Below are 20,937 nucleotides of genomic sequence, written 5' to 3' on the forward strand. Positions count from 1 at the left end.
ACAAAGTCATTTTAGGCTAATATTTATTTTGATTGTTGTAGTTGGATCGGTTATTAGACATCTTTCGACTTTGCAATGGAAATTGTGGATAATTTTCAAAATGTCTAATATGATACGGAGTCTCATTTATCTATAGATTCAGCAGCGACATAAGAGAGAAGAGAGAGAGAGAAAGAGGGGGGGGGGTGGAGAAAGAAGACATATAATTCATTTTGATTTGTACAGAAGCTTTAAAGTGCCCTTGACGAGTTAAAAACTTGTCGAGAATTTTTATCTTGACAAGTTGACATAATACCCGTATTTCATTGATTTGTATATACTGCAAGTCTACGTGATGACACAAATGATCTCACCAAGACTTAACAAAATGTATGTCGGCATGGCGACATATATCATTTTAATAAAAAATATCGATTTGATAAAAAAAAATGTCGTCACGGAAAAATATACATGTATTATCTTGTCATAATCTCTCCAAAATCAACGTGGCAACATACATCAAATCATCTTACCAAATGAATAAAAAAGAAATATCTCACCAAGTAGACTTTCACAAAATATGGCAAGCTCTCAGTTATAAAATAGGCCTATTAGTATCTGCATGTATTACTTTTACATATACCTTACCCTCAGAATTATTCCCAAAGTTCCCACCAATAACTTTGTTAAAATCCACATGATCCACGCATCAGTTCTGCATGAGATAAAAACAGGATCCCTTTTTGACCCAAGGGTCATCAACATGATAAAACAGATAATGAAATTCCTCCTTTATGCTTAAAAAAGACAAGATGTATTTGTTTTTTTTTCTTTTCATTATTTTCATTCGACATTTTTTTTCGAATCTATTCATCACACTTTAAGTGTTAGTTCCATCACAAGACTGTTGCATATCTGTACCTCCAATTATTTCTTCTAGAAAAACATTTCATATAATAAAATACAAAAGAAATAGTGATTGGATGACGTCATCAGTCCCTCATTTGCATACCGACCAGGATGTGTATATAACTGTTTTTTTTAACTAACTGAAACTGAAATGTCAAAACTTTTTTATTTTACATCCGATTTTGATGAAATTTTCAATGTTATGCTTGTTGGATTTTTCTCTTTTTATTCAAATCAACTCTTTGTTGGGGTGGACTTATCCTTTAATATCTTTATACTCTCTAAATGCAAAAAAAATGCTAATCTAACTCCTAATTACACTCCTCTGATTTGGAGTGATGCTAGGGACCAATCCCTTTGGAGTGAACTGGACATCATTTTAGAGTGCATTCCTTTCATTTGGAGTGAACTGCATGTGCCTCTTCTTGCAGTTCACTCCAAAAGGAGTTATAATGCACTCTACAAGGATATAGGCCTACAGTTCACTCCAAAGGGATTGGTCCGTAGTATCACTCTAAGAGGGGTGTGATTGGGGATTAGTGTGACTAGATTAGCTTGTTTGCATTTAGAGAGCAAGTCGATAACATAATGAATATTATGTCAACTTGTCTATCTAAGATAAGTTAACAAGTTGTCAAGTAGAATAGCACTTCAAAGCTTGAGTATACATTTGCAACGAATTTTCATTTCTTATTATATTCGGAGTGCTTGCTTTTTTAAACTATTCGACCGTGTTCAACGGACACCCCCCCCCCTCCCGCTACCCATCCCAGTCACCATGACCCCCTCCCTTTGATTTCCTGAGAATCATGGATTTGTGTTAAAGATTGTCATAATTTTCAATGTATTTTTTTTTACGAAAGTGGATTCGTGAGTGGTCGTGTTTGAAAATGATTAGCTAAACCTAATCACTACAACCTTTCAAATAAGTTTAATTCGTATACTCCTCTCGCTGAAACGGTGTCAAATTGATTTTTAGCGAAATTAAAATCAACTACAGACGCTTTTTCATGTCAATCTGATTACTTGAGAATGAGATAATGATATCCTTCCCGCAGGTGGGTAATTTAATCATTTAATTTGTTTTTCTCTCTTTTTTTGCAGGATGCATCTGAAGCGTCGGGTATATCTTTACCACCGTGTCATATCACCATAAAAGGTAAGTCGATCCAAAAATTTAAGAATCATATTTTATTAATCTTAACGAACGTCAGGTGAGAAGAAAGAGGAAGCATGCTCTGCAATAAAATTTTGAAGCAAATCTGAGCCTGGCCCTCGTTACACATAGCCCAACGATTGATCCTGGTCCTGATTTCTACGATCGATTGAACCAACCTAAAGATTAGACCAAGTTGGATGAGAACAAACAAATTTGATAGAGCCGGACAATTTACATATTAAAATGGTAAACTGCCGATTTGTCTATTGCCAACTCGTCCACTCATCACATGGTCTACCTTCATTTAGTCGAATGCCATTCCGTCCATCAACATTTCGTCTAAAAACCATTTGGTCCAATCATCACTTCGTCTAATCACCAGTTCGTCTATGACCATTTCGTCTAATTAAAACTTATCCAATTAGACCAAATGGTTTATGGACTAAATGGCCATTGGACCAACTGGTTATTATACGAAAAGATGAGTGGACGAAATGGCAATTATACCATGTAGAGAGTGGACGAATTTATGATAGACTAAATGATAATAGGCAAGTTGGTAATTAGACGAATTGGCATTAGACCAATTGGAAATTAACCATTAAAATATCATGGCGCCACCTCCGAAGATATGATTTTGATATGATATAAACTGGCATTGCCGTTAATAAAAAAAATGTTGTTTAAACGCGGGGCCTTTCTGTCAATTTGTAAAATGCTTTTTTCTTAAATAACCTTTTTTCTGAAAATTTTCACAAAATTCACAAAAAAATGTGCACAAAATCCTTCCATTTCCTTTAAAAGAATGGGTTGTTTCCCCTCCCTCGCTTTCTATATATAGTTTCTTCGATTTTTTTTTTCGCTTCTTGCGCTCCGGGAAAACAAAATGTGAGTAGGCCATGCCATTGCGATAACCTCAGCCTAGCTCAATTTTTTTTATCATGTATCGATGTCTTAAAGTGATCATTTCACTTTGTTCTGTTCTGATTTAGAAAATTCTCATTTTGGTTCTTGAAAATGGGCTTAACATTAGGCTTATAGTGTAAAAATACCATCCCAAAAGTTTCAAAGTATTATATCCACAGGATCAATTTTAAAACCTTAAAGATGTAAACCAAAGTTTGAAAATAATTGGGAGTTGGTTTCAATGACTATGTGTATACAGTGAACCTGTGCCACCACAACACACGAACTCTAGATGAACACAGCATGGCCTACATACAGTGTGTACTAGGTATACACTGAATGTTCAGTGCAGCTAATAGCGTGTGTGTGTGTAAATAGGAGATACACACAACAGAAGGCAGTCAAAATAGCCAACGGACTTTTTGAATTGGAGTAAACTGGTCATAAGCTTAACCTGTCTACTAGACGGTTCTCAAAATCAAGCTATAATAAATTGCTACTTGTATCTAAATTAGAGTTTTTCATTCTATATTGTGGTTTGTTTCAGGGTTTTTGAGGACAAATACATGCACTCATACACATGTTTTGTCTCAGTTTGAGAATTTTATAAATCAGCTGCTCACAAAGTTAAACGATCCCTTTAAGTACAAAGTAACGATGCATTCATTAAATTTTATTCATTCTTAAAAGTTCAGAGGGGAAGTTTTGGGATCCGTCTCCTGTTGTCCAGAATTGATACAAGCTCAGTTGTTATGCCAGGCTGGTATATGCTGGTAGTAACTTGATAACTAACCGTAAAAAGTTATTTCAAGGTGTGCAAAAGTGACTACTTCAGGTGTTGGTCTTTAATGACAACTTGAGATCAGGAAGTCCTTTGCGGAAATTTTAATTAGTAAACATAATAAATAGGTTTTTTTATTAATATGAAGGGAAAAAAGTTTTATAGCCTCCCAATATCTAAAATATATTTTATGAATAGGAGTCAAGGACCTAGTGTGTGTATTTCTTCGTGAGGAAAGTGTGTGTGTGTGTGTGTGTGTGTGTGCGCGGGAGGGAGGGGCGTGGGTGAATTAGCGAATGTGCTTATACAGAGGTGTGTCAGAGGAATGTATAGGCCTACGGTGTGCGGTTGTTTCTTCTTCCTTCAAGATAAAGTGCAAAAAAAAAAACAGGATATGGTAATTTGATCTCTTCAATGTAATGAAAGATGATGAATGTAGCCTTGAACACATGATACGAGATATCACATTTTCCATGTTTTCTCGTCATGCATGACCGGTAAGTTCAACCGGACGGAAAGTTGGTTTTAATAAAAACATATTGGTAAAGTTTTGGCAAAATCCATCAAATATTAACGGAGATATGATTTTTTTATTATTATTTTGTGACGCCACGTGCGAGCATCTCTCGTAGGTGTCATGTGAATATAAATTCCATAAATTGCCATTTTCAGTCATCATTAGCAAATGGAAATGAAAGTTTATTGAATTCATATTACATGTCTGGGACACTGGGGGCCGTTTCATAAAGCTGTTCATATAAGTTAAGAGTGACTTTAAGAACGACTGGTGATCCTTTCTTGTGGTGAATGATAATCACCATTAAATGTTCATTGATGATTTTAGCGCGTAAGAAAGGTTAACCAGTCGTTCTTAAAGTCGCTCTTCACTTACGAACATCTTAATGAAACACCCATCTGCTTGTCTATGACGTCACAAAATAATTACAAACTTAAAACTCATAACTCTTTCTTATTCTTTGGTGGATTCTCGTGAGGCCTTCACAAATATTTCTTTCTCTGATTTATTATCTTTTTAATTGAAACCCTGTATCATTAGTGTAAGATTAAAGTAAGTAAAAAGGGAAATAGTAATTAAGCCACGTCTATCTGCCCGTCCTTAATAATGATAGCAATGATGGTTGAACTGGCAGTTGAATAGTTGGGTTTGAATTCAAATCCTATTGGTTCTCATATTGACGAACCTTTTGTATTCGAACGTGTTCTAATTAATACTATTTTTCTTTTGGGTGCATATGGGCAAATATACAACGCGTTTAGTGCTTGTTTCGTTTGTAGGCCCTATATTTGTTTTTTTTTTGTAAAATTTGATTTTAAGTTTGCGTTCGCATCATTTTTGATAGAGCATTTCTAATAATCATTTCTAACAATCATAACTTTCTTTTTGTTTTGGTCAGGAAGTTGCCCGTATAACTACAATGAGCGTAGGCGTGAGGCACCGGGTGCCCCCGATGGGGCCAGGTTAGACTCTTCTTCCTACATAGCAGCAGATGGACAGAGATACCTGGAAATGATCCCACAATGGACCTCACCTACAGGTAAATGGTACAGTCCAGTGCCTTCAGATAATATCTGCACCAGAAATATCCCGATTTTGACGACACTTTTAAACCATCAATGCAAAATGCATTATATTTTAATTATTATTTTAAGGGTGGTCATCTAGACAATTTCATTTGTTTTTGTTTTATGATCACCCTATTCCAAATACTGATGTGTTCTTTTTTAATCTTATATTTTATATTGTGTTTTATTTTTCAATTGGTCGATTTAAATTAAGCGTTCATGCAATTGTATGATATATGTATGTTTTATGGAATTAAATAGATATTGAATTGAATTGATGTTATTAGAAAATTCGTAATCACGCTTCGATCGATGGCTTTGTTAAAAAGTATGAATAATTCAATGTTAGGCTCTCCACTTTCTATTTTTTTGGGTTAAATCATGATAGTTCACAACAGTTCCTCCCAGTTGAATACGTGTAATCTTCAGGATTGCTAAAGTGTATAATGATTTTCAAAAGATGTTTGCTCAGGGGCATTTTAAAAGGATCGCTGAGGCGAATGACAGGAAGAACAGGGCAGATTCTACACTATGTCCCAAAAATATATATTGTGTCAATTGGGGCAAAAATTTATGGCAAAAGAGTGTATCATTAATTTCAGTATATTAAACAACCAGGAACCTTATTTTTGTTTTTTTACAGAAAACAACCATCTTCTGACTGGATATGAAGTTCAGGTCCGGTGTACTGCAAATGATTGTGTCGCGGAAACTTTCTGCGTCAGAATAGATTTCAACAGAACACTATTAGTGAATGAAACACTTGTAAGTATACAGTATGTTAGTATTTCATGTTAGCATGTTCGTACAGGTGTATATAATTATGAATATGATGTAAATCAGCTGTTGCTTACTATGTTCTTACATTGTATAATTATATTCAAACTAATAATACACGAATAGATAAATAAATATAATGAAATAAATGAGTAAACAAATAAAGAAATAAATGAATAAATAACTTAATTGATTTATCAACAAAAATATTATTATTTGGTACACACTTTACAATGAAAATGTGTTTTACATTTTAAAGATGCGATTTTAAAATCGAGGATTTCTAAATGTCTCACAGGGAGATGGAACTCCCCCCCCCCCCCCCGCCCTTGTACAACGTCTGTTGTTTGGAAAAATGCTACTATAAATCACAGCTAGATTGTAAATATTTAATTTTGTAACAGTGATTTACCGCTTGTATTTCTGTTTTCAATCATTTAGTTCAATATGTCATTGACATGTCAGTATGGAGATTTTGCGAGGCCCGGTTCAGATTACACCCTCGTCGTACGGAGCCTTCCAGGCAATCTGATTGGCAATCCAAATGAAATGAGAATTGAGGCAACACTCCCTAGTAAGTATACAAATATCAGAGCAAAGGACCTGGGAACGATTTTTTATAGGTGAAACCAGTGGCGGGTCTATAGGGGTTTAATACCCCCCCCCCCTTGGGCTGCCAAGTAAAAAATAAAGTAATGACCTTCATTTCATACTGAAACTTTTTTTTTTGCTCGGTCAAACCCCTTCCCCCTTGTATAAAAGCTAGATCCGCCCCTGGGAAACTGGTTTAAATTGGTTTAATCAACTACAACTGGTTTTAAAAAAAGGTTGCACTACTACAAAATAAAGGTGAATTGGGTTTTGGAATTTTGGGTCTAGGAAAATATTGACAAGCAAAAGAAAAAAAATGGTTTTCACTACAAAATTAAGGTGAGTTTGATTAAATTCAGCATACCTACTTGATTGTCTGGGATGCTGCCTATATGTATAACACACACAGCAACCCAACACCCCCACTTCCTAGGGTCATGTATACAACGGTCAAATGAAGCTGAATCAGATCTTTTCAGCTCCATGTTGATATCAGTATTTAAAAAAAAAATCACTGACTTTCATCCCCATAACACTGGAATCGACCTAATAATATTAGGTCGATGTATATAAATTAGACATGTTATAAGAATACCAAGAGTATGCTACATCCCATTCTTGCACACAGGATTCTAACAAATTTATACTATTTCTTCAACAGGTTGCAAAGATGAACCGGACATACATGCTTGCACCTCTGGTAAGTTTCTCATTAGTGTCTTGCCAATTATCTTATCCCTAATATACATAAAGGCCCGTATTCTGAAGTCAGTTTTAACTTAGACCATGGTCTAACTCTGTGCTAAAATTATGGGAAGCCAAAAGTGTCAAATTTTTTATTAAGTTGCATGTTTCTTATGTTTACTGTGCTCTTTCCTGATTCATCGATGGTGAAGACAATCATCTTTTTATCCTTCCTAGACAATTATGAATGATTTGAGAGTAAAATGAGCTGAAATATGACATCTCTACTGTTAGCGATTTATGTAACAATTGGCTTTCCATACTTAAACCACAACTTTAAACCTGAGTTTACGTTCACGAGAGATATATTTGGTTATAGTAATGTTCCAGAGTCTTTTAACTTAAAAATTCCATCTTGTTTATGATTATGTATTTTACCCTTTGTATTGTATGCTTGCATTTTGTTATGTTTCATGTTATACAGAGCCCCAAAGTAAAACAGTATTTACTAATGATGGGGCTACCCTGTTTAAAATATACCAAATAAATAGATAAACATATTACCTCATTTTAGATTTCGTTTTTCAAAATTCATAAGAAAAACATAGTTTCTACAGTAATTCTTTTTTTAAGTAGGGTTTTAAAATTACAGTAGGGACTTTACTCGGAACTTGCTTTGATGATCTTATTTTTATGCAGGTAATTCCATACCATCGCAATATGATCTTGGTGTATATCAGGACAGCTCTGGCAATGTAATAGTGACCTTTTCGCCTGATAGCAATAGTGGATATACAGATTTTTTAGTCGGCATCCAGAATGTAAATGAATGGGAAATATATTTTGAAGAAATAGTTACTTTGTCGGTGAGTAGGCTTCAATATCATAATTTGTAATTGGAATTTATATTTCTGCTCGAATTGCAGTCTTAAAACAAATCAGTCAAATTGACTAGACCAGTAGTCAGCTGAGTGCAACTGATATGACAATCACTGATAGTCACATTTCTGACATAATTATATTCTAGTCAGATATAACTCTATTCTAGTAAAATACGACTAGAAAATAGTCAAATATGACTAGAATAACATTTACACCCAGCTGACCCTGTATTAACTAGTCATTTTGGACTGATTTGTATTTAGAGTGTACGAGGCAAGGGTGTGATGCGGTCCATGGCCCCTTATAAGACCATTTTGATAGCCTAAAAACTGCTGTATAAAGGTATCTTTAAAAATCAATCGTATTGTCATTCATAGCAAGCCAAAACCAGGCTATTTGGCTTATTAGTTTCAGGGCTGTAACCCTAAATATTTCCGTACATATTTGCGCATTGGATTAATATCATATTAATTATTTGTTTTGCCATGTTTCAACAATCTTGAATATACATTTAAAAAATAATAATTTAATTGTTTCTTTACAAGACTTCTGGTCCCTATCCGAATTTCATTGATTTAGCGAAATGATATTCATATTTACTGAATTGCATGAATTATTGTAAAAAAAAAAAATATATATTGCTGTATAATACCGACAATCTCAATTTCTGATCCATTTTCAAGTCTGGAATTTAAAGGCCATATATCCAACTCAATTAAATCTCCATGTAAGACAAAATTACATTTTTATTTCAATGATTTCTGTCGTTAAATATGAGCACAGTGCAACCGATATTTTGTATTTATTTAATATTCATTAAAAATCGTTTCTGTCTTTCTCTTTTAATTGATTGATTTAGGGGAATGGCCAACCGCATGCTTCTTTTCAAAATGTGCCTGAAGGAACCTATAGAGCATTTGTAAGTTTTCATTAGACATTTATGATAAAGTACGTCATTTTATTTGTTATTTGCATGTTCATTTCTCAGTCTGTGTGTCTTAATGAGGGCTACGTGCTCTGTCCTACAAATAGTTGTGATTAATCTAACCAATTGTAATCATGCACTCTAAATTCCAAGGATTTAAAATAAATCCAGATAATAGTGACCAGCCGAATTTTGAATTTATTTTAAATCTAAAGGATTAACTTTTAAATCTTAAAAGATTTAAATTCAAATCTTTTAGATTTATATTCAAATCAACGAGGTTTAAATCTAAATCTAATATTCGGCTAATCACTATTCAAAGCCGATCTGGATTTATTTTAAATCCTTGGAATATAGAATGTGGAAAGTCACAGACCCGTATTTTTTTTTTTATCTAAGAGGAGCTTTTCTTAATGAGAGAGAGTTAGAGAAATTAAGCGCCACATTGATTTGTTAAAATTCTGTATTTGTTGGTGCTTTTTTTTCCAGAGGGGTTATATTCCTCCATCACTTAACCAGCTATTGAGCAATTGCGAGCTGTACCTAATATTGTAGTTTACGTCACCGATTCTTTTGTCGGTGTTTAAATTTCAGCTTGGTCGTAAAAAGAAAATTATATTCATATGTTTTCTTTATGTTTATAATTATTCAGTTTTAAAGAAAATAACTATTTTTGTTTAATAACACCACAGATTATGATTGAAGATTGTGAGGATTGTGCTAGGTATGAATCCAGAAATGTGACGAACATCAAAGGTGAGGTTTTTTTTCCAAAGGACTTTGCTACAGGGAGGGGTGCTAAGGGGAATTGCTGTTGGTGAATTTTCAATGATTAAAAAAAAACATGAAAAGACGGAGACGAGAAAAAAAAAGAACTAAAAGGAAAGGTATTTTAAAAAGAATGCTAGATTGTCATGGAAATCTTTGATTTGTTAAGTCATAAAAAGTTGTAGTTGCTGAAATTGCGATCTTTGTTGCGACCCTCACTATGCATTAGCACTAGGCTTATCATAAAAACCTAGCTTTGCTGGTCAATTGTCATGGTTTACTGGTTAATGCTCTTAATACCTAAATTGCCTATAGATGGTTTAGTCTGGTAGGGAGATAGGGTTCCCATGCATCCGAATGATATATTTTTTTAACCTACATTTTTGTAATCCGTAAGATGTGTAGTGAATGAATTTTTATGTTCCCAAAACGAAATATTGTCCCATGGGGTTCAAATTCAAGATGGCGTCCAAAATGGCCGCCATATTCATGGGATTTGGTTTTTCGTACATAGATTCCGACACAAACATTCATTTGCCACAAAATTAGTGTCATATGAAAGATAAATAAATTTTCTACAAGTTGATACTATTCATGGGTGATGAAAAGCTAATTCGGCTGAGATTTTGATAAGAAAAGTGCAATTTTGAGAATTTTTTCCAAAAAATTGAAAATTTGCGAAATACATGATTTACCATAAAGCTAATGAAAAAAAAAGGAATCGCCTCAAAAATTTCTAGAAAACTTTCCTGATATACAACTATTAAGTGGACGAAATTCCTAATTGATATCGGTCTTAGTCACAAACTTATAATGTCTCAAACTTGAAAATTCAATTTTCAGAAATTTAGTTTTTTTACTGCATATCGGAGACTTGGATACACTAATATATATTGTCACATTTTCCAACCCAGAAAATGGAGATAGGCCTTAATAAAATGCGAAATTATCTATTATTTTGTTGTTAGAATTTACTACAATCCCTTTATTCTACAATATAAAGTCGGTTGATTTAGTTTTTGAAAGAATTAAGACTTTTGGCCAAAATTTGTATGTTTTTGGTAAAAAAAAATGCACATGCACTGTTATTTATCAGATTTATTATGAATATCAGTAATAAATGCACACTCTCAACATTCGATATGAAAGAGGATGTATCAACGAGAATATTGGCAGGCTTCATGCCACCATGAGTATCTTCATTTGCTTTAGAAAGAAGGAAAATATGCTGAATGTATTAAGCGATTTTGCGCTAAAGTGAGGCCAAAAAGCAACCTCTGTGTGGCAGTCACACCCATGAAAACTATTGCAAAGTGATGAATGGTATGCCATTCAAATAATACAATAGCTTGGATCAGCCTCTCGCATCGATTGTGTTGGTATGACTAACACACCGTAATGTACAGTATGTAATGTGAATGGTAATAGAAATGTGATTCAGAAGGATGTAAAGGCAAAAAAGGTGTTTCTGTTACATAATATATAAATTTATTTAATGAAGTCTCTTGGAAACAGTTATAAGATACACTTGCACTGCAGGTAATAGAGATGAAGTTCTTACACATCAATACACAACTCAAAGGAATATGTCGAAGCTATCCCCACTTTATCTGTATTTTTAATCTATGGCCTGTATTCCTAAACCATAACTTAGTTCAGATGACCGAAGATCTGACATGATATCTGATGATCGTTTACCAAAACAAAAGAAATCACGATCAAAATCAAAATGTCGAAAGAACTAACCAATCAGCGAAATGGACACAGCACACGATATTATCACAGATCATGATCATTATCAGTCTAAAGACATAGCAGTCTATCCAACTTTGCATAATTTGACACAATACACACCAATGGGCCACACACAGTTGTAAATTCAGAAGGTACAGTAGCATTTGCTAACATTTACATATGCCCACAGAGTCGGTCAACATAAGCTCTACCTAAGAGTTGACTCACGTGCAAGTACTAAGACTATCATAGTACGTACGCCAAGGAAATATAAAGTTCAAAGTGGGAATCATTAGTGAAACAAACACCAGTAAAAGTTGAAGCTTATGGTGAGATTCCAATTAAATGTAAAGGTACACTTGACATAAAATGTTACAGTCCGAAATGGTCAACACAGACATTCTATGTACCAGATGTCAAGGTTTCAGCTATCCTTGTAATTATCACAATTCACTCGATGTACAATTATGACACACCTACACCTAACCCTAAACCTAAACAAACACCTATCACGAGTGATAAGGATCTCGAACAAGCATTTCCAGATCAATTCGATGCTATTTAATTGGTAGTTTCAAAGGAAAAGCGATGCTTCATGTCAAGGACAACGCTAAACCCACCATAGACGCACCACGCAAGTGCAGCACACTAATTGAAGGACAAGATCAAGATCAACGTGGAACACAACAAGAATATGTACTTGTTCATGGAGACGGCAAAGCAAGAAGACTCAGTGTTCACTAGCTCCAAATGCACAATCAAGAAAGAAGCTATCAACTTCTTTGGCTCCAAGTGCACTAGATCAGATATCTACCCAGATCCTAGCAAGGTAGAAGCCAACACATTACCCAAGTACTATTACCCAAGGACAAAGAGGATGTTCAGAAATGCCTAGTATTGTTCAAATACCTAGCAGCATATGTTCCTAATTTGTGGGAAAAGTCAGCACCACTTCGATAACTTCTCCACAAGGAAGTACCGTTTATCTGGGACAATGATCATGAACATTCCTTGAACAGCCTGAAATGTGCAGTATCATCAGGTGCATGTCTACAGTTCTATGACCCAGAGAGAGAGAGAACTGTCGAGATAGATACATCAATGAAAGATCTAGGAGCATGCCTGCTTCAGGAACGTAACCTGTTGCGTTTGCATCCAAAGTCTTTCCACTGCACATTCCAACTACTCAAACATAGAGGGAAATCTTAGTCCTAATGTTTGGTATCAAACGCTGCTATAATATCTGTTCGCGAAAGAATTCACAGTCATAATCAATCACAGACCACTGGAAATTATATGGAAAAAAAAACTCTTTACAAGTGCAACGCCGCATCTACAGCGATCGCTTATAATCAAAGTCCAAGGAAACAGGTGTCAAATCAATTACCGACCTGGAAACGACATGATTCTTTCCGATTCGTGGAGTCGACTTCCTAATCCCAAGGAAGCAAGCGATGTACCGTTAGGTGTCAGAGTTAAATCCATCTGCTCTGAGGAAAAAGATTCGCATATGCGATCGACTTGTTACTCTTCGGAAAACACAAGAGGACAGAACTTCAGAGAGAAACGGCTAGTGATCCAATTCCCAGATCATTATGGCAGATTTGGCCTGAGTTGGCCTGAAACAATCCAAGAGTTATTGAAATCCCTTAGGCAGTATTGGTCGTATAGAGATAACATCGGATTATCACATGGAGTACTCTTCACGGGAAGTCAAGTCATCGTACCGAAGTCACTGAGGAATGATATCCTTGGACAGCTTCACCTAGGACACATGGGAATCGAAAGTACCAGACGACTTGCTCGTGAGACAGAGTTCTTGTCAAACACCAACGAGGAAATCGACCAGTTGATAAAGCAGAGTGAAACATGCCAGAAACATCAAGCAAGGCAGCAGAAGAAAAGAAGTGGAATATCAAGCACATTACTTCTTCTCCACACTATCCAAGATCAAACGGATTAGCTCGGAGGATGGTTCGTACAGTCAAGAATCATTTGACAAAATGTTCTCAGACTGGCCAAGACAGTCAACTAGCAATGATGAACCTGAGAGCAACACCAGTCGAAAGTAACTTGAGATCACCAGCAGAAATGTTATTTGGTAGACCCATCAGAACCACATTATCAAGTCACTATTTCTCGAGAGATTCTACTACCACTGATTTTCTCTTGAATAGGCAAGACAAGGTGAAGAAGTGCATTATCGACATGCAAGTTCTAATCTACCACCTCTGCATGTAGGACAGCCAGTGAGAGTTATACATCCAAGATAACACACTTGGATACCAGCTAAAGCATCCAAAGTCTGTGAGGAACCCAGGTCTTACGAAGTATCAAAGCCGAGCGGAGGAATCTTGAGAAGGAACAGATCACACGTGAGGGAAATTCCATCCACCATCCCCACTCCAAAGCAGGGCTCGAAATTAGCGGTTGCCGGGGTGACGTTGGCAACCAAAACTGCCATCATGGTTGCCCGGATGGCAACCAAGAAAATTCCGTGGTTTTTTTTCTCAAAGAGAATAAAAATCTCTTGCTTTTCCAGTCCAAAGTTTACAACTTCTGGATCAGGAATATATCTTCCAAGATCACATTGGCACAAAGTTTTAGTTAAAAAAGATCGCCCAAATCTAGCACATGAGCCTGCCAATGACTTCTAAGATTGACTGCCTGTCTGTCAAAGTCCTCCCTAAGAACCATAAAGCTTACATTTTGACATGATATAAGTTAATTGTTGCAAGTTGTAAAATGCAATTTACAGGAGGCCTTTTCCGTGGTACTGATTCGTCAACACATTTTCTACTTTTGAAAATATTAAAAAGATTAATAACACAACCATACACATCTCAATGTTCCAAAAAGACCTTCCCCTTCTTTACATTGGTCAACAGAGGTTTTTGTCATTTTTGGCACTTCAATGAATCAGAATTGTTTAATTCAAATCGTAAAGAATAAAGATAACCCACTCAATTAATTTCTCATAATCAGAATGCCCTCAAAACATTTGTAATTTGTTTTCCTATGACGTCGAATTGAAAAGTTCTGTTAAGAGTTTTTTGTCAGAATCCAGATGGCCGTCAAGGTGGCGGCCAAGGGACAATATTCAAGTTTTCAGAAGATCAAAATAAATTCATTCAGTATACGACTCCAGGATTGAAAAGGCGTAGGTTAGAAAAACTAATCAATGTGTTGAAAAGGGTGGTCAAGATAATGACAATATAGTACATTTAAGTCTGTAAAATGCAGTAAAAAAAACAACTCAATTTCTTAATAATTGTATATTATTATATAGGAAAGTTTTCTAGAAAGTTTCAAGACAATTCCTTCATTTTCCTTAGATATATGGTAAATCAAGAATTTTGCAAATTTTCATTTTTGGGGGAAACAATTTCAAAATGCACTTTTCTTATTAAGATCTCAGCCGAATTACCTTTTCATCACCTATGAATAATATCAACTTGTAGAAAATGTATTCATCTTTCATATGACACTAATTTTGTGTTCGAAGATAAACATGATTTAGGAATACAGGCCATAGATTAAAAATACAGATAAAGTGGGGGTAGCTTCGACATATTCCTTTGAGTTGTGTATTGATGTGTAAGAACTTTATCTCTATTACCTGCAGTGCAAGTGTATCTTATAACTGTTTCCAAGAGACTTCATTAAACAAATTTATATATAATGTAACAGAAACACCTTTTTTGCCTTTACATCCTTCTGAATCACATTTCTATTACCATTCACATTACATACTGTACATTACGGTGTGTTAGTCATACCAACACAATCGATGCGAGAGGCTGTTCCAAGCTATTGTATTATTTGAATGACATACCATTCATCACTTTGCAATCGTTTTCATGGGTGCGACTGCCACACTGAGGTTGCTTTTTGGCATCACTTAAGCGCAAAATCGCTTAATACATTCAGCATATTTTCCTTTTATCTGAAGTAAATGAAGATACTTATGGTGGCATGAAGCCTGCCAATATTCTCGTTGATACATCCTCTTTCATATCGAATGTTGAGATTGTGAATTTATTACTAACATTCATGATAAATCTGATCAATAATAGTGCATGTGCATTTTTTTTACCAAAAACATACAAATTTTGGCCAAAAGTCTTAATTCTTTCAAAAACTATATCAACCGACTTTAAATCGAAGAATAAAGGGATTGTAGTTAATTCTACCAACAAAATAATACATAATTTCGCATTTTATTAAGGCCTATCTCCATTTTCTTGGTTGAAAATGTGACAATATACATTAGTGTATCCAAGTCTCCGATATGCAGTAAAAAAGCTAAATTTCTGAAAATTGAATTTTCAAGTTTGAGACATTATAAGTTTGTGACTAAGACCGATATCAATTTGGAATTTCGTCCGCTTAATAGTTGTATATTAGGAAAGTTTTCTAGAAATTTTTTAGGCGATTCCTTTATTTTCTTTAGATTTATGGTAAATCATGTATTTCGCAAATTTTTTATTTTTTGGAAAAAATTCTCAAAATTGCAATTTTCTTATCAAAATCTCAGCTGAATTAGCTTTTCATCACCCATGAATAGTATCAACTTGTAGAAAATTTATTTATCTTTCATATGACACTAATTTTGTGGCAAATGAATGTTTGTGTCGGAATCTATGTACGAAAAACCAAATCCCATGAATATGGCGGCCATTTTGGACGCCATCTTGAATTTGAACCCCATGGGACAATATTTCGTTTTGGGAACATCAAAATTCATTCACTACACATCTTACGGATTACAAAAATGTAGGTTAAAAAATATATCATTCGGGTGCATGGGAACCCTATCTCTCTCCCCTACTAGTTGTTGTATATGGTTTTGTTGTAAATCAATCTTAGATATATACAACCGTCTCCATAATTATGATACCTGCATAAGTATTTTTAGGAAAAAAATACATGGGAGATTGGATTGCTGTTAATTTAGTCTTGCATTATGTCTTGTTCTGAAATGGACCCAATTGAGTGGTTTTCTTCCAAGTGACCAAAGGGTTTCAAGGGGAGCGTTTCATCAAACATTTGTCGTCTGACAGGTGGTCAGATCGGACAACTTTCCCTGATTTTGATTGGCTGAGAAGAACTGTTACTGTAGTAACTGTCTTATAAATCGTCCGACAATGCTTTCATGAAACACCCCCTTGTCTTTAGCCTACCGGGAGACGGGTTTAGGTATAGCAAATAGTAAACAACAACTTTTGACTCAATATGTGTTGGTGTAATTGTGATTTTACAAACGTGTATGAATCAGAAATGACCAGGATACCTATAGGTTAATTAAATGACTGATGTAAGACCTAGAATTAGTCTTCGCTAACTGACCACCAAGTTCTGTAATTTCCATATGTTTTCCAAGATGACATTGTTAATGTTGGCTCAACATTGACACAACACAACCATCCTATTCAATATTAATCTCTCAGCAGCTTTGCCCGTTCCTGCCTCCTCGACGACCTCTCCTGCACCATCAAAGACGTCTAATACCTCATCCCCGAACACTCCTGTCCAATCAACGACCGGTGTTCAAGACCCAACAAGACTGGGTCTTTCGTGGGTAGCACTCTCTGGAGCACTAGGTGGGGTTCTCTTGGTCGTCCTGATCTTGGTTTTTGTTCTGCTCACCTGGAGGAGAAGCACAGTTCCCTCTCAAGAGTTCCAGGAGACCAAGGTTAAAGGGGATGGTGAAGACCCGTCCGTGCCTCATCGGAGGAATATTCAATACAGTAAGATCTGATGCTTCTCATCTTGTAATTGAAGAAAAAGATTATGATGATGATCATGGTGATGATGATAATGATTGTGATGATGATGATAGTTGTATTGACTGATAAAAGCTCAACAAAATTAAAGTGTTTATGCTTTTCGAGGTAGTTTGTCTTTTATTTGAGGTCTACATGGTGAGCACTTTCCATGAGAGAAAATTAAGTGAAGGTAGCTCTGATATTGTTTGAAAGCCATTACAACACCAAAAGCAACACCACCTCTCACCTCCTTGAAAAGACTTCGTTGCTGAAAATCGCGATAATTTGCTGCAGTCACATTCGATAGTTGTGTGACCTTCATACTGTATAGTCGGTTTAACCCATAGAGATATACTAGTTTGCGTTCTTAGTATATATCTCTATGGTCTAACCGCTGTCTTGATCGAATTCCTTATTTACAGATGACTATGATTCCCTGGCTGGATCCGGGTATACAAACCCTGAGATGAATGGAAATATTCTTTCAGATTACCCTAGATACACCAGTCCTTCCATTCTACCCGCCACCGTTCACCATGACAACTTGGCCAATGGAAGACTCCTCCTGGAGAGCCAGTATTATGCCGATTCTATGCCTTACAAGGGAATGGACAGTATCAGCAAAGTTGTGGATATCCCTCCTCCTTCGGAACTACCAATAAACTGCAATCAGCCAGAATCACCCGATTCGGGATTAGAGTCGTTATACTCAGATAGTGCCATGGAAGATGGGAAGACTCTGTTCTCCATAGCATTGACTTCTTTGGGAGAGGAAGTGTAGTGTCAACCGGAACATTCACAAGTCTTTATTCTTTATTCAACAGTATCCAGGAGAATATCTATGTCATTATCCACTGTAAAAACTGTGGTGTTAAAACTGACACCAGTTGGTGTTAATAGAGGACCACACCCTGAGGTGTTAAACTAACACTGTCAATTTAATACCGGTGTAAAATAATTGGTGTGGTCCTCTATGTACACCGGTTAACACCACAGTTTTTTGCTGTGTATATGACACATGTATAATACTATATATATATATAACGTTATTTGGACTGAGGATTTTTCCACAATCAATCATATTGAGTCGAACTGCCTTTTGGGGGTAATGTAGAACTATTATATTATTTTCAGTTTATATTTTAGGCCAGTGAAATTAATTAGTTTCATTACTTAGAAAGTTTTGCTATACATTTGGATTTCATAATGCTCTTTATAATAATTAGGTAAATAAACCTCTTTGCAATTTCTATTGTTTATTAGGAGTAATTTACTCTATAATTACAACAAAATAATTGAAATAATTTCTCCAAGGCCTTTAGTCAGAACTCTGGTTCAATTTAAAATATGGTATAAAGTTGTCACTGGTTTAAATATATTTGATTCAATTCAAACTCTGATCTAAAGTTATGGTTTAACTATGGTACAAAAATCTTTAGCAGTGGAGGTGGAATTTATGAGCAAAAAAATAAAAATAAATCCCCACAAGTATTTCATAACTGTCTCAGAATTACTAAAAAAACAGTTTTAATCTACTTTCCTGCTCCTGCTACTACTCCATTCGCCGACTCAAGTCAGCCTTCTCTCACTACTCAAGCCTTCTGCTTAAGTCTTCCTACTACTCGGCTTTCCACTCCTTCTGGTTTACAGTACTTTTAAGGACTACGTTCAATTCGAAAAGAATACTTTCAAACCTCCACGTTCTCGCCTTTCCATTTCACCTCCATTTCTATCCACTTTTCCTATCTCAGTCCCTCCCGGACGTTACACCTCTTCGTCACCGTTGATAAATAGATAAAAAAATGAAAGAATATTTCATAACTTTTTAAAGAAAACGTATAAGAATGTCCCTATTAATGTCCTAACAAAGTCGGCCAAATCCTCATCCTTTTTAATTTCCTTATCATGCTATTCCTTTTGTTTTCTATTTCACCCCATCTTATACAATTCATCTCTTCGGTGCACCCAGGTATCAGCTTCTTCTTCCGCTCTAGTTTCCTTTTCATAATACTGATTATATATTTTAATGAACATACTGCAGGATCATTTGCACTGACCTACAGATATTTGTATTTATTTTTATGTTTGTGTGTGTGTGTTTTGTTATTTTTTGTTCTGTTTCTTCCGTGTTTCCCCTTAGCCAGTTGGGGTGTGTGTGTGGGTGGGTGTTTGTGTGTATGCGTTTTCTATATAGAGTGTGTGCCTTTGTTTAGTTCTTGTTCTTCTCTTTCTCTGATTTTTCCCCCAAGTATTAGTTCTTTTATAATAAAATGCATCTATATAAATGAGACTATATTGGTTCTAAGTTTGCAGAATTTGATATAAATTATATACGACTCTGTATATTTAGTTCATGCGTGTAAATATTTTTTACATACCACATGTAATCCAACATATTGATTTTGTTAATATTTTATATAGAAAAGTATTGTACATACATCTACATGTTTTATGCTAGCCGGTAACAAAAATGTGCTTAAGAATGTTTTTCACATGTTAAGAGTGACAATCAAAATTCATGAATGCAATATGCATTTATTCCATGCCATGTGTTATTCTATTTTTGCAATATGAATTTTTATCTCATGCTTTGGAAACAGTTCTTGTACAGGAATGTAAAGTGCTTAAGGTGTTATTAAATCATGTTTGTTTATGACACACTTTGCCTTCTGTAATTGCATTATTTTTTGTGTGAACATGACCGAATCAAGAGTCGCATCGAACCACTGGCGTACCTAGGATTTTCCAGAAGGGGGGCTAATTTTTTCGTCCGCGAAAAATTTTTACAAGCAAAAAAAAAAAAAGTCTTCAACCAAAAATAAAGGATTTCTTTCTTAGCACAAAAAAATTTGACAAGGAAAAAAAAAAAAAAAAAAAAAAAAAAAGGTCTTCACGTTCTCGTCAGGGGGGCAGGGATACGTCCCCTGCATGAGTTGTGACTCATCAGGGGGGGGCAGTCTGCCCCCCCCCCTTAGGTACGCTAGTGCATCGAACCAATTCACTTGGGACTCAGGTATGTTTCATGCTGCAAGGATTATTAAACTATTATAATGCTTTAAATCGATTTTTGTGCGTAGATAATTGTAAAAGAATTGAGAGTAATTACCAAGTATTCTACCACTTATATTAGGTTGTAATATGTATTACATGGATATAAGCTGCTTTTTTGTATGCATTACGTTAATGTCATGTTTATTTTTGTTGTTGAATATTATTATTATTATTGTTAAAATCATTGATATTTTGTCGTTTATGTTTTTTATTATGTTGATTCAATAAAGCACATGAAAAAAAGTAATCTACCTCGTAATGACGGCGATCAATGAGCCCAGCTCTTTGAAGACTTTTATGAGCTCTATCCATGCCATATGCCCTGTCCCACCCGCCCCCATTCTCCCCCGAGTACTGCCAATTCATCGTCGTGATAACATTTTATCTGATAGTGATAGTGCATACAGGCTTGGTTCTAGACTATTTTGTTTGGGGTGCT

The 20,937-nt window shown here is 35.3% G+C and overlaps 1 protein-coding gene across 1 annotated transcript; it reads left to right on the forward strand.

The window, feature by feature from the left end:
• The first annotated feature begins 1,928 nt into the window (after positions 1-1,928).
• On the forward strand, positions 1,929-20,108 carry LOC129255964 (uncharacterized). Its single transcript, XM_064097927.1, has 11 exons — positions 1,929-1,946; positions 1,993-2,047; positions 5,150-5,290; positions 5,962-6,083; positions 6,537-6,669; positions 7,348-7,386; positions 8,070-8,236; positions 9,112-9,171; positions 9,870-9,933; positions 17,130-17,429; positions 17,870-20,108. Exons 1-11 carry the CDS (start codon positions 1,929-1,931, stop codon positions 18,226-18,228), a joined length of 1,458 nt encoding a protein of 485 aa, XP_063953997.1. The 3' UTR covers positions 18,229-20,108.
• Positions 20,109-20,937: the final 829 nt, after the last annotated feature.

The sequence above is a fragment of the Lytechinus pictus genome, chromosome 3, assembly GCF_037042905.1.
Source record: "Lytechinus pictus isolate F3 Inbred chromosome 3, Lp3.0, whole genome shotgun sequence".
NCBI classification, from domain to species: Eukaryota; Metazoa; Echinodermata; class Echinoidea; order Temnopleuroida; family Toxopneustidae; genus Lytechinus; species Lytechinus pictus.

What these genes read in the sequence shown, in the direction of transcription:
- LOC129255964 (XM_064097927.1), top strand. An exon ending in TATTAGTGAATGAAACACTT is followed by an intron (nt 6,084 to 6,536) that starts GTAAGTATACAG and finishes TCAATCATTTAG; the next exon opens with TTCAATATGTCATTGACATG. An exon ending in AAGAAATAGTTACTTTGTCG is followed by an intron (nt 8,237 to 9,111) that starts GTGAGTAGGCTT and finishes TGATTGATTTAG; the next exon opens with GGGAATGGCCAACCGCATGC.